This window comes from Tachypleus tridentatus, chromosome 13 (assembly GCF_004210375.1).
Source record: "Tachypleus tridentatus isolate NWPU-2018 chromosome 13, ASM421037v1, whole genome shotgun sequence".
NCBI classification, from domain to species: domain Eukaryota; kingdom Metazoa; phylum Arthropoda; class Merostomata; order Xiphosura; family Limulidae; genus Tachypleus; species Tachypleus tridentatus.
This window is the reverse complement of record NC_134837.1, coordinates 254437539-254450662: the sequence shown is the minus strand read 5'-3', so window position 1 is coordinate 254450662 and position 13124 is coordinate 254437539. Positions and strand designations below refer to the sequence as shown.

The following is a 13124-nucleotide window of genomic DNA, read 5'->3' as shown; positions in this document are numbered from 1 at the left end:
TTATTTTCATTGAATGGAATCAAATTATAAGCGAGCGACTGAGTGTCACAACTTTTTGTTTTTTGACGCACCCTAATATAAAGGATAAACAAAACCATAACTAAAAATAAAATAAAAATCGATACTTCATAAGCTTTACATGTGATTCTAAAGGAATTTTATTTACACAATAGAATCAAAATCAAACTATGCTATTTTGATGTAGTTGTTCAAAGAATAATAATTTTGAATTCATTTGCAAAGTGTTTATGGAACTGTGAGATAATTTATAAATAATAATAGAATAATGCCTATAGATGACAGCATGTTCAAAACCAATAAGGAAATCACGTGAAACGTTGTTGAGAAAATTGGTTTATGTATTTGAGAATTCGTAAACAAGGAAGGAGGAACTGAAATTTGTTACATTTTGCATAAACTAATCCAGTTAAATTTAAAATAAATTCTTTTTTCTACTAAGAAAAATCAAATGCTTTCTAAAGTTTTATTTTGTATCGGTGTTGTTGTGATTTTTTCCAGTGGTAAGGCTCTAAGTGTAAATAAATTTATTGACAGTAGTATTAATATAAATGACAATGTGTTTGTGTAACGACTACAAAAATAATACTGATAGTATTAGTAAAGTATTACCAATAGTAATATTATTTATTAAAATAATCTATGGCGTTTAATAACATGTTATATTTAAAATAAAAAAATTGTGTCGACTTTATACTATACATTATAGTACGGAAATTGCAGTTAATTTATGGCACAGTGTCTTGCATCGCTTGTGTCATTATTAGTGATGTTTAATAAAATTGAAGATGGTGTACCGTATGCATGTTTAGATAGTAATGGCTGGTAACGCTATGATGTTTTAGCAACTAAAAAGCTTATTCTTTTAAGCTTGGTGCAAATGTCTGTTACATCTTTTTGTTTTACATTTCCAACAAACTGTTTACTGGTGGTACAGCAGTGCCAATTTACACTTGATGCTTCGTTGTGTAATTACGTAGTATTTAATGTAACTATATTTAAATACTACTACTATAATTTCTTTCAAATTACTCTTACCTGAATCATGGAAAAAATGTGATATGGGTATACACAGATTTTCAAAGAGCTTTTGTAAGGTGTCACACACGAAAATATCTTGGAAAATCACACTGATAGAGGTTAGGGAAACAGTAAACTGGATTGTAGGATGGTTGGATATGAAAGTAAAATGTTATTACTAATTTCTAGTCAGACTGGATCAGTATTACTTGTAGAGTGCACAAGGGATCAGTGCTTGAGGTTTTCCTTGTTTTTGTTAAATATATTGTTAGGGGTACGATTAGTAAATTTGTGAGGTTTGTAGATAACTGAACACTTGGGTAATTAAGGGTGTTAAGACAATAAGGAATGATTTGAAACATTTCACATATATTTGGTAAATGATGTTTAGACCTAATTATAGTAAAGAAAGATAATACATTTAGATTAATGTAATTTAGATTACTTGCTTAATATAGACTGGAACCTACTCAGTATTGTGACTGAAGAAAAGTTATAATAGATAGACTGTTTAGGTTGTGTTTTTTAGCTAGAATAACAAAGCTGATAAATAGAATTTAGAGTTTATTTATAATATTGCTGAATAATTAGTCAAAATTTAAATTAGATTTTGATTATTTAAACAAACATCAGTCAGATTTATGTGAGCACTTAATATCTACATTTTCATTTGATTGCTACATAAAACTGAGCACTGTCTGAATGATCACGTGAAGAGAAACATTCAAGAGCTACAGCTCATGTAAAGATTTTATTCTGCACTTACAAAACATGTATAAAAAATTTCAACTGTTGTAGGTTTTTTATGTTGATTATGCACAACATCAATGTGTCAGATTAATTGATTTCAATGAGTGAATGATATATTTGCATATCAGGTTGCTACAAGAGCTACAGTTGTAGCAAGCACAGAAACACATTCTTCTGTTTGAAATGCAGCTCCCAGAATTCACATTAAATGGATTTACAAGTTTTGTTGTTTTTTTAATTTGAAAATGCATTTGCAAACACAACACAATTTTTGAGTTCTTCCAGAATTGTTGGAGAGGTTTTCTCTCCTTCTGAATGTTGCTATAATATTTTTCATTGAATTATTAAACAATATTTTCATGGTCATTCACCTCAGATGTATTTGCAAATTTCTCCAAGCCCGTTCCCTTGGCTGTGGTTTCACTAGACAGTAGATAGGGACAGTGGGAATCTCATTAATCCATTCATGTGCATCACTAATTAGATGATGAGGCATTTGGCTACCTTAAGAAAGTCGGAGTTACTCCTGCTGTTTACTTGAGCTTAGTTGAATTTCTTCACTTTGACATTCCGAGCACTGGACAGAAATCACATCAACAAAGAATACACGATGACTGTCCTCCTGTTGTTGGAATGAATGTTGCATATGAGCATCAAGAGGAAACGTTCGACCTGAGACAGTGTCTTCTGGATACAGGTTATTATCCAAACATGTACAGGAGAGAACATCTTGGTGAAATGGGATCAAGTATTGGACTTGTTTCATATAAATGGATTAAAGCTAATGTTTTTCAGTGTACTTGCAGTGCTCTGAAAAGGATGAGTAAGCTAGTTCTTAGCAGTTTATGTTTTTGGACAAATACACGACTAGCGATCGTAAATGTAGTGAGAAATATTACAGTGCTGAATAATAACCTGCAAGTAGGACAAAACATTGTATATCACTATTCTTGAGGTCACAAGAATGTGTGAACCTCCATGAAAATTAGAGAGTGTTGTGTTTATTTGTTTTAAGTTTTTCCTCAAAGCTTCAAGAGGGTATCTGTACTAGCCATTCTTAATTTAGCAGTGTAAGGCTAAAGGGAAGGCAGTTTGTCATCACCATTCATAGCCAACTCTTTGGCTGCTTCTTTACCAATGAGTAATGGAATTGATTGTCACATTATAATTCCCCCAAGGGTGAGCATGTTTGGTGTGACAGGGATTTGAACCCATCACCTTCAAATTATGAGTTGAGCACCCCAACCACCTGGTCACACCAGATCACAAAAGGAAAAAAATAGTCCAAGTGACTGATGTACATTCTTTTGATGGAGATCTTGCAACCAAACTCCAAGATTCAATGAAACTGTGCTTCCCTGGTGGCTACAGAACCAGTCTGCATCATGTATTGTTCATGCTTGTGGTTCCAAGACTTAAGAATATTCACTTGTCTCTTGAAGAACTAGTTAATAAAAAATAAAAGTTTTTAGTTACAAAACGTTTGCCACATACTAACCCCCTTGTGAATAAAGGAACATCCAGTTGAACGTAAGACAAATACAAGGATTTCAATTTTGATAATGATATTTGGGCACACATTAAAGAAGCACAAATAACAAAATTTAATGAAGGAAGTCAAAGATGAAGATCAGCTAATATCTGCATGTATCAACAATTTCATATCAAAGTCAGCCGACTGGTTGGTGGCAATAAAACAATCATCTCTTTAAACTGGTTAAAGCATTATAGTCTCTGCTATTTCATCCAGCAACAGTTGTTCTTGGCAAATATTGTGACAGCGTGGAAGGAATCTGGTTACTAGTTTCTGCTCAATTTATTTCAGGTGGCAGACCATTTGCTTTGAAGTTTGAGTGCATTGCTCTGGCTGATTATACCTGTAAACAAATTTCATCATTGATATTTAAGTAGTATTATTTTCTAATACAGTTTTTAAAAAATAAATTATGCAAATAAATGTTCTTCTGAAATTCCAGAAGAAGGAAAATGCTCTCTTTTCCTTATCTGGTGGATGCTTTTGAAGCTGACATCAGAAACGTTTGCAAAGTTGTATTTATTAATGAGAATTTCCTTTACTAAAAACGTAAACATGTTTAACAGAAAGTTCAGTTACTTGCATTCAGTGTTTTCAAATCCCTGCAGGTCATAACAAAAGTTAAGGACAAAAAGGGACCTCCTATTGGTCCATCTAGGTAATCCCATCTACTATACAAAACTCTAAATTAAAACACTTAAAGCTAGCCCTTATCATTCAAATACTTAAGCTTTTCCTTAAAAGCATTGTTGAATTAACTGTCCATGACATCTGAATGCAACCCATTCCAAAGGTCAGCTACACTGTTAGAAAAATATAGTTGACTGAAGATGAGACATTCTCTGCCAAAATTTATATATGTATCCCTTTGTCATCTGAGTGTCACCAATAAGTACAAAAAAACAAGACACATCAACAATATCATTTCCCTTAATAATCTTAAACACTTCAATCAGCTCTCACTCTCTAACTCTTCATTTTATCAAGAGAAAACAATTTCAGAGATCTTAACCTGATCTCAAGTGACAACTTTTCTGTTCCACAGAGAAAACAATTTCAGAGATCTTAACCTGATCTCATGTGACAACTTTTCAGTTCCACATAGAAAACAATTTCAGAGATCTTAACCTGATCTCATGTGACAACTTTTCTGTTCCACATGAAAACAATTTCAGAGATCTTAACCTGATCTCATGTGACAACTTTTCTGTTCCACATAGAAAACAATTTCAGAGATCTTGAACCATAGAAAAGAATTTCAGAGATCTTAACCTGATCTCATGTGACAACTTTTCTGTTCCACATAGAAAACAATTTCAGAGATCTTAACCTGATCTCATGTGACAACTTTTCTGTTCCACATGGAAAACAATTTCAGAGATCTTAACCTGATCTCATGTGACAACAACAATTTCAGAGATCTTAACCTGATCTCGTGTCAGCTTTTCCATTCCACATAGAAAACAATTTCAGAGATCTTAACCTGATCTCATGTGACAACTTTTCCATTCCACATAGAAAACAATTTCAGAGATCTTAACCTGATCTCGTGTGATAACTTTTCTGTTCCACATGTTGCCCTTCTATGAAGCATTTCCAGCAATTCAGTGTCTTTCCTGTGGCCTAACCATTGATGTTTACAGTGAAATTATAACCTCTTTAGCCTCATATTTAGTATTTCTGTAGATACAACCTAAAATCTGATCTTCCCTTCCACTAGCAATGACACACTGCTTTGATGGCTTAAGAGATTGAGCAACCAGAATACCAAGATATCTTTCTTCCTTAACACTGTTAAAGTTATTCCTATCAAAATTGTACTCATAATTCAAATTGGGATATTTTGCATGCATTAGCTTGCATTTGTTATAATTAAAAGCCATCTATCAGTTATTCTTCAAGCTTACCAAATGATCCAAGTCCTTTTGTATAGTATTAATATCCTCCTCACAGCCAGTAATACAAAAAACTTTAATATCATCAGCAATTTTGAGTAACTAATTGACCATTCCCTAAGATAAAGTAAACCAGGAGGACTGACAAGTCCTGATGTATCCCACTTATCCAGTTTGACTGAGCCTGTATTTATAACAACACTCTCCTTTCTTCCATCTATCCAGTTTTCTATCCACTGAGCTAATGTAATCCCCATACTTATAGAGGTAACTTTTTTTTTAACACCTTTTATGTGGCATCTTGTCAGATGCTTTTTGTAAAATCCAGATATGCCAAATCTACACTTGTACCCTCATCTATGTAAGTTTTAACTTTTCAAAAAATGTCAGAACATTAGTAAGGGAAGATTTTCCCTACTGAAACATGTTGACTATTCTATAAAATTTTAAATATTGTTAAAATACTTTGAAAAACATCTTTGGCCAGGTGGTTAAGGAATTTGAATTGCAGTCTACTAAGGTTAGCAGGTTTGATTCCCTGTCCCATCATACATGTTTGCCCTTTCAGTCGTGGAGACATTTTAATGCTACAGTCAGTACCATTATTTGTTGGTAAAAGAGTAGTCTAAGAGTTTGTGGTGAGTGGTTTGACTAGATACCTTCCTCCTAGTTTTTCACTGCTAAATTAGGGACAGCTGGTGCAGATACCCCTTGTGTAACTTTGCCCAAAATTGAAAACAGATTAAATCAAAAGCTTTTTCCACTACTGATATAACACCAATAGGATTATAATCACTGGAAAAATTTTTATTGTCACTCTTGGAAAGAGGAATAACATTAATCAACTTCTATTATGTTGAAACATAACAATTATCAAAGGCTTACAAAAACAAATATTAGTAAGTGACTTCCATATCCATTCCTTAACCTCCTTCAAAAGTGTTGAGGATTATTATCTGGGCTAAGAGATTTATCATTCTTAACTCTTCATTAGTGAAAATTGAAGAAATAAAATTTAATAACCCAGTCTTCTCAGAATCATCAGGTGTGAGCCTTCCTTTATTATACCTTGAACATCCTATTCTCATCTTGACATTTTAGTTATCTTCAAACATTATTTTATATTTATATGAATATGTTTTTATTTATATTGTTATCAATTATTATTGTTCAGAATGTAGCTTGCAAAATGACAACTTTGGTCTTACCTAAAAAACGATACGAACATGTTGTAAGAATTAAGAGGAACAAGGTTACTAGGATAATTCTTATGATGAAAGGATTTTCATATAGGGATAGTTTAAGACCTTTCACCTATTTGCTCTTGAGGAAAGAAAGATAATGAGGGGGCCTTATTAAAGTTTACAATGTTATACGGGCAGGACTTCATCAGTTATTGGTAACATCCTGTACAAAATATAAATTATGTGCCTCTCCTTAAAAAAACTCCAATATATCCTTGCATTCAGAGATGCAAACTTGAAACTCCTAAGGATTGTCATTTTGTGTGTGGGTGCTGGCATTACCTTTAGTGTAGTTTTCTGTATGGGGCATTGACTGGATGAAGTTATGATGGTGAAATGAGTTACTGTTAGCAGTAACGGAAGCTATAAATCACTATATAGGAGCTAAAGTGTAGAATTGGTGATTTCCCTTAAAACAGTTTTTCTTTTATCAGGGGTGAGTCTGCAAACACAGCCTTGAAAAGGACCAAATGGTCACTTCTTGCCTCGTGTTAATTGAACTTTTCTTTTTTTTCTCTACATCTTTAAGAGTTTCAAAGAGTATATACTTAAGACATTTTTAACATCTTCATATGACCTTCAGTTATTGACCTTTCTGTAATGGTTGTAGAATGATTCCTGGTTAAAAAATAGTTAAGGAAGATTTTTAAATTATTGTAATTCTTTTTGTGAGAGTGTTTAAGACTAGGGGATGATTTACTTCTGGTCATGAAGATTGTTAGTAGTTTGAATGAGACACCAGTCTAAATAAATTTGTATTTCTAAATGTCAAGGATTTGAAAATGATTTGAATAATAGGAGCAATAATAATAATAATAATAGTGTTTGAAAACCTGTGGTCAGTTTTATTCACAGAATGCATAATTTTGAATTAATTTATGTGAAAAAATGATGTAAGTGAATGAAATGGATTCCTTCAAATTTACACTGGGTTTTTATATGAATGTAGAAAGTTACATTTACATGGGTAAGTATGTTATATATAGTTGTTGTGGAATGTTAAGTATTAATTGTTATTTTGGGAAGGTATATAACAGCCCTTTGTGGTACACTTAGATCTTAAATATATCTTTAAATTGAAGATTTGCAGTTTCAAATATCCCTCATTCTTAATGGCATTGGAAAACAAGTCATAACCTAGCCATGGTGAGTAAAGTGATGAAGTCTTTTAACTGTTGAGAATACAAGAATACAAGTGTTTGTGGTAAAAGCCATTCATGTGCCTCAGACATGCAACATAATCAAGCAAATCTCAATTGGAAAATGAGGTTGACAGGGTTCACCAAGATAAGTGTTGCATTCGTATTACCTTCCATTGAACCATTGCACACCTTGAAATAGATGAAGAATGAAACACGTATTTATGCTGTCCCATGAGTATACATTCCAGTCAACCTGCCTAATAAACAGTAACTTAGCTTGGACTCTTGAAATAGGTTCTGGAAAACAGTCATTGATCATACACTTGATAAATTATGGAAACTCTGCTAAGAGGATTGATGTGTTTTTGACATGACAACTTTATGTTTGAGCATTTTGCTTTGAAATAATGCCAAATGCCACAGCGGTGTTGTGAAGATAAATCGTCATCAGACATCAGATAGACCATGGTTGAGCTTGGCAATATGGTGCAAAATGACCTGGTGAAGCCAAAAATTATTTTGATATAATACACTTCTGTATTAGGACTAAAATTGCTGTAGGAACGAAAATTAGTTTTGTAGCTCAAGTCAAATTTATTTTATGTCATCCGAGATTTATTGATTACTTCTGTAAGCAAAATTATCAGACATACCTTGATTGTTTTTTATAATTTGAAACTGATCATTCAAAGTTTATCAAATGTAAATAAGAACTGTGTTAGAGCAAAGGGATGATATAACGTCATACTTATATGTAGTTTTATATTTATCATGATGGTACATACCACATATTTGCATGTCTTGTGATTTTTGTGAAATAATATGAGTGTCCCCTTACAGCAGGGGTCACCAAACTATGGCCCACGGGTCGGATACAGCCTCCGTGGTCATTTTGTCCAGCCCGCCAGCAGCTAGTCTCTTGGAAATAAAAAGTGACATTTCATCAAATGTCCGACTGTCATGACAAAATAAATCACACCAATGGTATCACTTTTAGCTGGTAAACACAAGACGTTACGATAAAAAGAAACAAGGCTGTCACGTGCATTTTTAACCAATAGGAAAATTATTTTTTCATCCTTGCTGCCCGTTTGTTCATATCGAGGCATGTATTTGTGAAAGCATTAGGATTTCAAAAACAAGTACAGACTTAACCCTCGTCCTATTGACTCATCTTGTAAATTCAGCGGCCTAGGGTTACTACTTATTTCTCTTAGTAGTCAGGTTATGCACTTTTCGTAACTCATTCTTAGGTAAGTGTTGTGGCAAACCTACTTTTCAATATATTTTGTTTGTGCATTCTTGGACCAGTACAATACTTTTCTCACAGCGTTCTGTGTTTTTCTTTTCCAGATCCTGTTTTTTTCACCCATCGTTATGGCTTCTTTTAAAATAAGAAAAGTGGACTCTGAGTGTTGTGCTTTCAATGAAGAATGGGGAGAAAAGCACTTCTTTGTGGAAACCAGAAAGTTACTTGTGTGATATGCACCAAAAGTGTTGCCGTTTTGAAAGTGTACAATCTTTGGTGTCATTATGAAACAAAACATCTATCAACATATTTGAAATTTTCAGGAAAGTTTTGTTCTGAGAAATTTGAATCCATGAAACATGTTTTTGAATCTCAAAAGAATCTCTTCATGAGAAAGTTTGCTGAAAATGAATCTGTCACTCGCACAAGTTACAAAATAATGTACAAGATGGCAGATTGAGGAAAACCTTTACTGACGGCAACTTCATGAAAGAGTGTATGATGGAAGCAGTAAATAAGCTGTGTCCTGAAAAAGCCAATTTCTTTGAAATTTTCAGCTTTTCAGCAACTTCAGTTGTACGGAGAGCAGAAGAACTTGGAGAGAACGTTGCATTACAAATACGCCAAAAAGCTAGAAACTTCCTATGGTATTCTCTCCCACTGAATGAGTCTACTGATCTCTAGAGTATGTCACAACTTCTCATGTTCATTTGTGGAGTTAATTTGGACCTTCAGATCATGGAAGAGTTGGCATCAGTTTGCAGCATGCATGGAAGAACAACTGGAGAAGACATTTTCATGGAGGTGTTTAAAAATTTGCAAGACTATAACCTTCAGTGGAATCAGCTAAGAGGTGAACAGTTGATGGAGAAAAAAACAATGCTGGAGTAAAGAAGGATCTGGTGGGGCTGATCAGGAAACAGTTGGAAGATCTTCAACTCCCAAGCACTCTGTTCATACACTGCATCATACATCAGCAAGCACTCTGTGGAAGACTTGGATATTTCTTGCATACTGAAACCAGTCATTTCTGCAGTGAACTTCATTCAGGGTCATGCACTTAATCATTGCCAGTTCAAGGCGTTTCTTGAAGAAATTGATTCGGATTTCTGTGACTTGCCTTATCACACAGCTGTTAGGTGCTCAGCTGCGGTAAAGTCTTGTCTTGTTTTTATAAGCTGAGAAGAGAAATAGATATATTTCTTATTGAGAACTGTGGAGCCGATTCACTTCTGCTGGATCCAACCTGGTTGTCAAAGTTGTCATTTTTGGTTGACATCACATCCCACATGAATGAATTGAACTTGAAACTTCAGGGGAAGAATAACCTTGTCTGTGATCTCTATAGAATCATTAAAGGATTTTGGAAAAGCTGTCATTGTTTGAAGCACATTTGGAAGGATGAAACCTCTTTCATTTTCAGTGTTTCAATGAGTTTCATGCTGGAATCACAGAAGATGTCAACCTGGAGTTTCAGAAAAAGATTATTGGTGATTTAAATAAGCATTTTTAGAGAGATTTTTGGATTTTGACAGAATCGAAAGTGACATTCTCCTTTTTCAGAATCCTTTTGATTGTGTCATTGATGACGTGCCAGTGGAACTTCTGTTGGAGTTCATTGATTTGCAAGGAAATGACTTGTTGAAAACAAAACACAGAGAGGGGCAACTTATTGAATTTTACAGCTGCATACCTGAAGATGATTTTCTAAAGCTGAAGCAATTCGCATCTGGTATGGCATCAGTGTTCGGAACAACTTATGTCTGTCACCTTCTTTGATAACCTTTTGGTAAATAAAAATGTTGGTTGTATTTCTGTTTGTTTTTTATTACATGTGTATATTGCATGCTACTCCCACATGGCTGATGTGGCATCCTAAACTTAGTGTTAAGTCTTTTACAGAGAGCTTTCGTTCTAACTTATGAGTATTGAACATATAATGATCATGCGGCCCGCACTTCTCATTCCTCAAGTAATCTGGCCCCTGTGAAAAAAGTTTGGTGACCCCTGCCTTAGAGGAACATTACAAGAAGTAAATAATTTTACAATTTTCTTTTTGAAATTATTAGGAATACAGAGCTACACTGGGAAGAATGCCTGGGGTTATGTGAATGTTAGAACAGATGCCTACATGTTCTGGTGGCTGTATTATGCAGAATCTCCTAAAGAAAACTACAATAAATCTCCACTGGTATTATGGCTTCAGGTGAGGTTTCCTTTTCGGATTTACATTGTGATAAAAGATATATTTGTCTTTGTTGGTGCTGACATTTACTATGAGTAATAAATTATCATTATTGATTATCCAATCATTATAGAGCTTTTTATTTTTATTGTAATAAAGCCAGTTAACAAAATTTACTATAAATCAGTTTCTTGTTATTTAAGCCTTTTCTGAGTGGTGAAAATATCAAAACTTTATTTTTAATGACAAATACTTTTTGATGTAAATGTTCAAAAGTATTTGCCATTAAAAATAATTTTTTTGATATTTAACTTGTCCTGCCATAAGTATAAGCCTCCTGCTGGTATAGGTCTCAGATTCTTTAAGTCATCCCACCATATAAAGCAATGCCAATAATACATCAACACGTGTCATAATGAAAGGTCAGATGAAAGAATACTTCATTGCCCTACAGGTCGAAGGTCGTACTGAAGCTAGCAACATTGCCTCATCACAAACAAGTTGTTATGGAAACAGCAACGAGAAATGCTGAACCTCTTTGGCATACTAAAAGCTTACAACCCTAAAACATAAGGATGATTAGTTTTAGTGAAAGTCTTTTGGAAGCTAGCATCATGAAAGAGAGCATCCTGGACCCAAGAACAAAAAGCAGGATTTGGTACTTAAAGTGGCAGAAACATGTAGAAAGTGTGCAGGAAATAGTGTCTTAAATAAGAAGTGAAAAAAACAAAAACACCCAAGATTGGGATTCTTGGAATAAACAGACTTAGGAAGATTGGCAGTTAGCACACAGGCACTATTTGAAACAGGTTAATAGTCAGTCTTTTTAACATGTAATTGTTGATTAATGAAGCATACATAATAATAAATAAGGAACAGAACTAAGTAGCACTGATGTTTCATTTAGAAAATTAATATAATATTCAGTTATAACAAAGTTATAAGAGAGAAAGGGTATTATTATAAGCCACTTATTTTTTTAACAGTGCTGTTTCTCATATGTGGAAGCACATTATGCTAATACAATAATAAACAGACAAACAAATTACAAGCATAGTAATGTATATTCTCCAAAACAAAAACACTATTATGTTTGTAAGTCATTGTTTACAAGTTTACTATTAATGACATTGTTGATTTCTTACACTGGTGTTCTGTTTTTGGCATCAAAACTATTATATTTTTGTAGTTATTTTATCATAAAACTTCTATTGTATATTGTACACTATGCATTCAATATATTTTATTTAAGCAATGCAGCTCTTAAATATGCACCCACCCACCCCACCTCCAGTACTTCCCAACAATGGTCCACTTACAGTGCAAGGAAGCTGTTTTGTGTAACATTTTGGTGGTGTGTGTGTGTTGTTTTATGCAACAACCTTTACTTACGTTATGAACATTGAACAAATCAAAATATTACATTTTCCATACTGTGGACATTTAATGTATAGTTACTGCCCAAAAAACCTTTTAAAAAGGTTTCTGTTACCAAAAGGAAAAAGAAAAAATCTAATATTATTTGAATGTTGCCTGGCAAACCTTCATACACAGTCTTAGTATGCATGCTCATATATGTATATCACTTCCCATTAGTGTACATAATTTTGTTAACATTCAGTAACTATTTTGTATGAAAAGTTAAACAGAAATTCTTTCACTGAAATTATGAAGGAAATAACATTTTACAGGGTAATAATTGTTTTAACAGCCAGGTCTTTATGTCTGAACACAAGTCATGAATTTTCATAGGTGTTCTTTGAATTTGATGCATGGCCCAAGGGTAATCATAGGTTAACCTGTGTGCCAGACTTTTAAAATAATTCAAGAAATATTACATCATGAAGGAGTAATAGTGATCATGTGAATTTATTGTTTAACTCTAAATTTTTTGTAACACAAGTTAATGAAACAGAAGCAAAATTTTCTTTTATTTTTAAATATTTTTTCAAAAGTCAAATCATTATTAAACTGACTAATAAATTTTCTTTGTAACCATTACATCTGCAAATTGGGTAACATATAATTCTTGTACCTACTTTATTAGTTTAAAATTTATTATGGCATTTCTCTTTGTACAAGCCTTT

At 33.4% G+C, this 13124-nt stretch overlaps 1 protein-coding gene across 1 annotated transcript in view; it reads left to right on the top strand.

Annotated features, from left to right (window-relative positions):
* The first annotated feature begins 267 nt into the window (after positions 1–267).
* Positions 268–13124, top strand: part of LOC143239791 (retinoid-inducible serine carboxypeptidase-like) — a 36911-nt gene continuing 24054 nt past the window's right edge. The window contains exons 1-2 of the mRNA XM_076481305.1: positions 268–521; positions 10922–11058. Of these exons, the coding sequence (XP_076337420.1) occupies positions 470–521; positions 10922–11058 (189 nt within the window). The 5' untranslated portion in view covers positions 268–469. The remainder of the gene's footprint in view (positions 522–10921; positions 11059–13124) is intronic.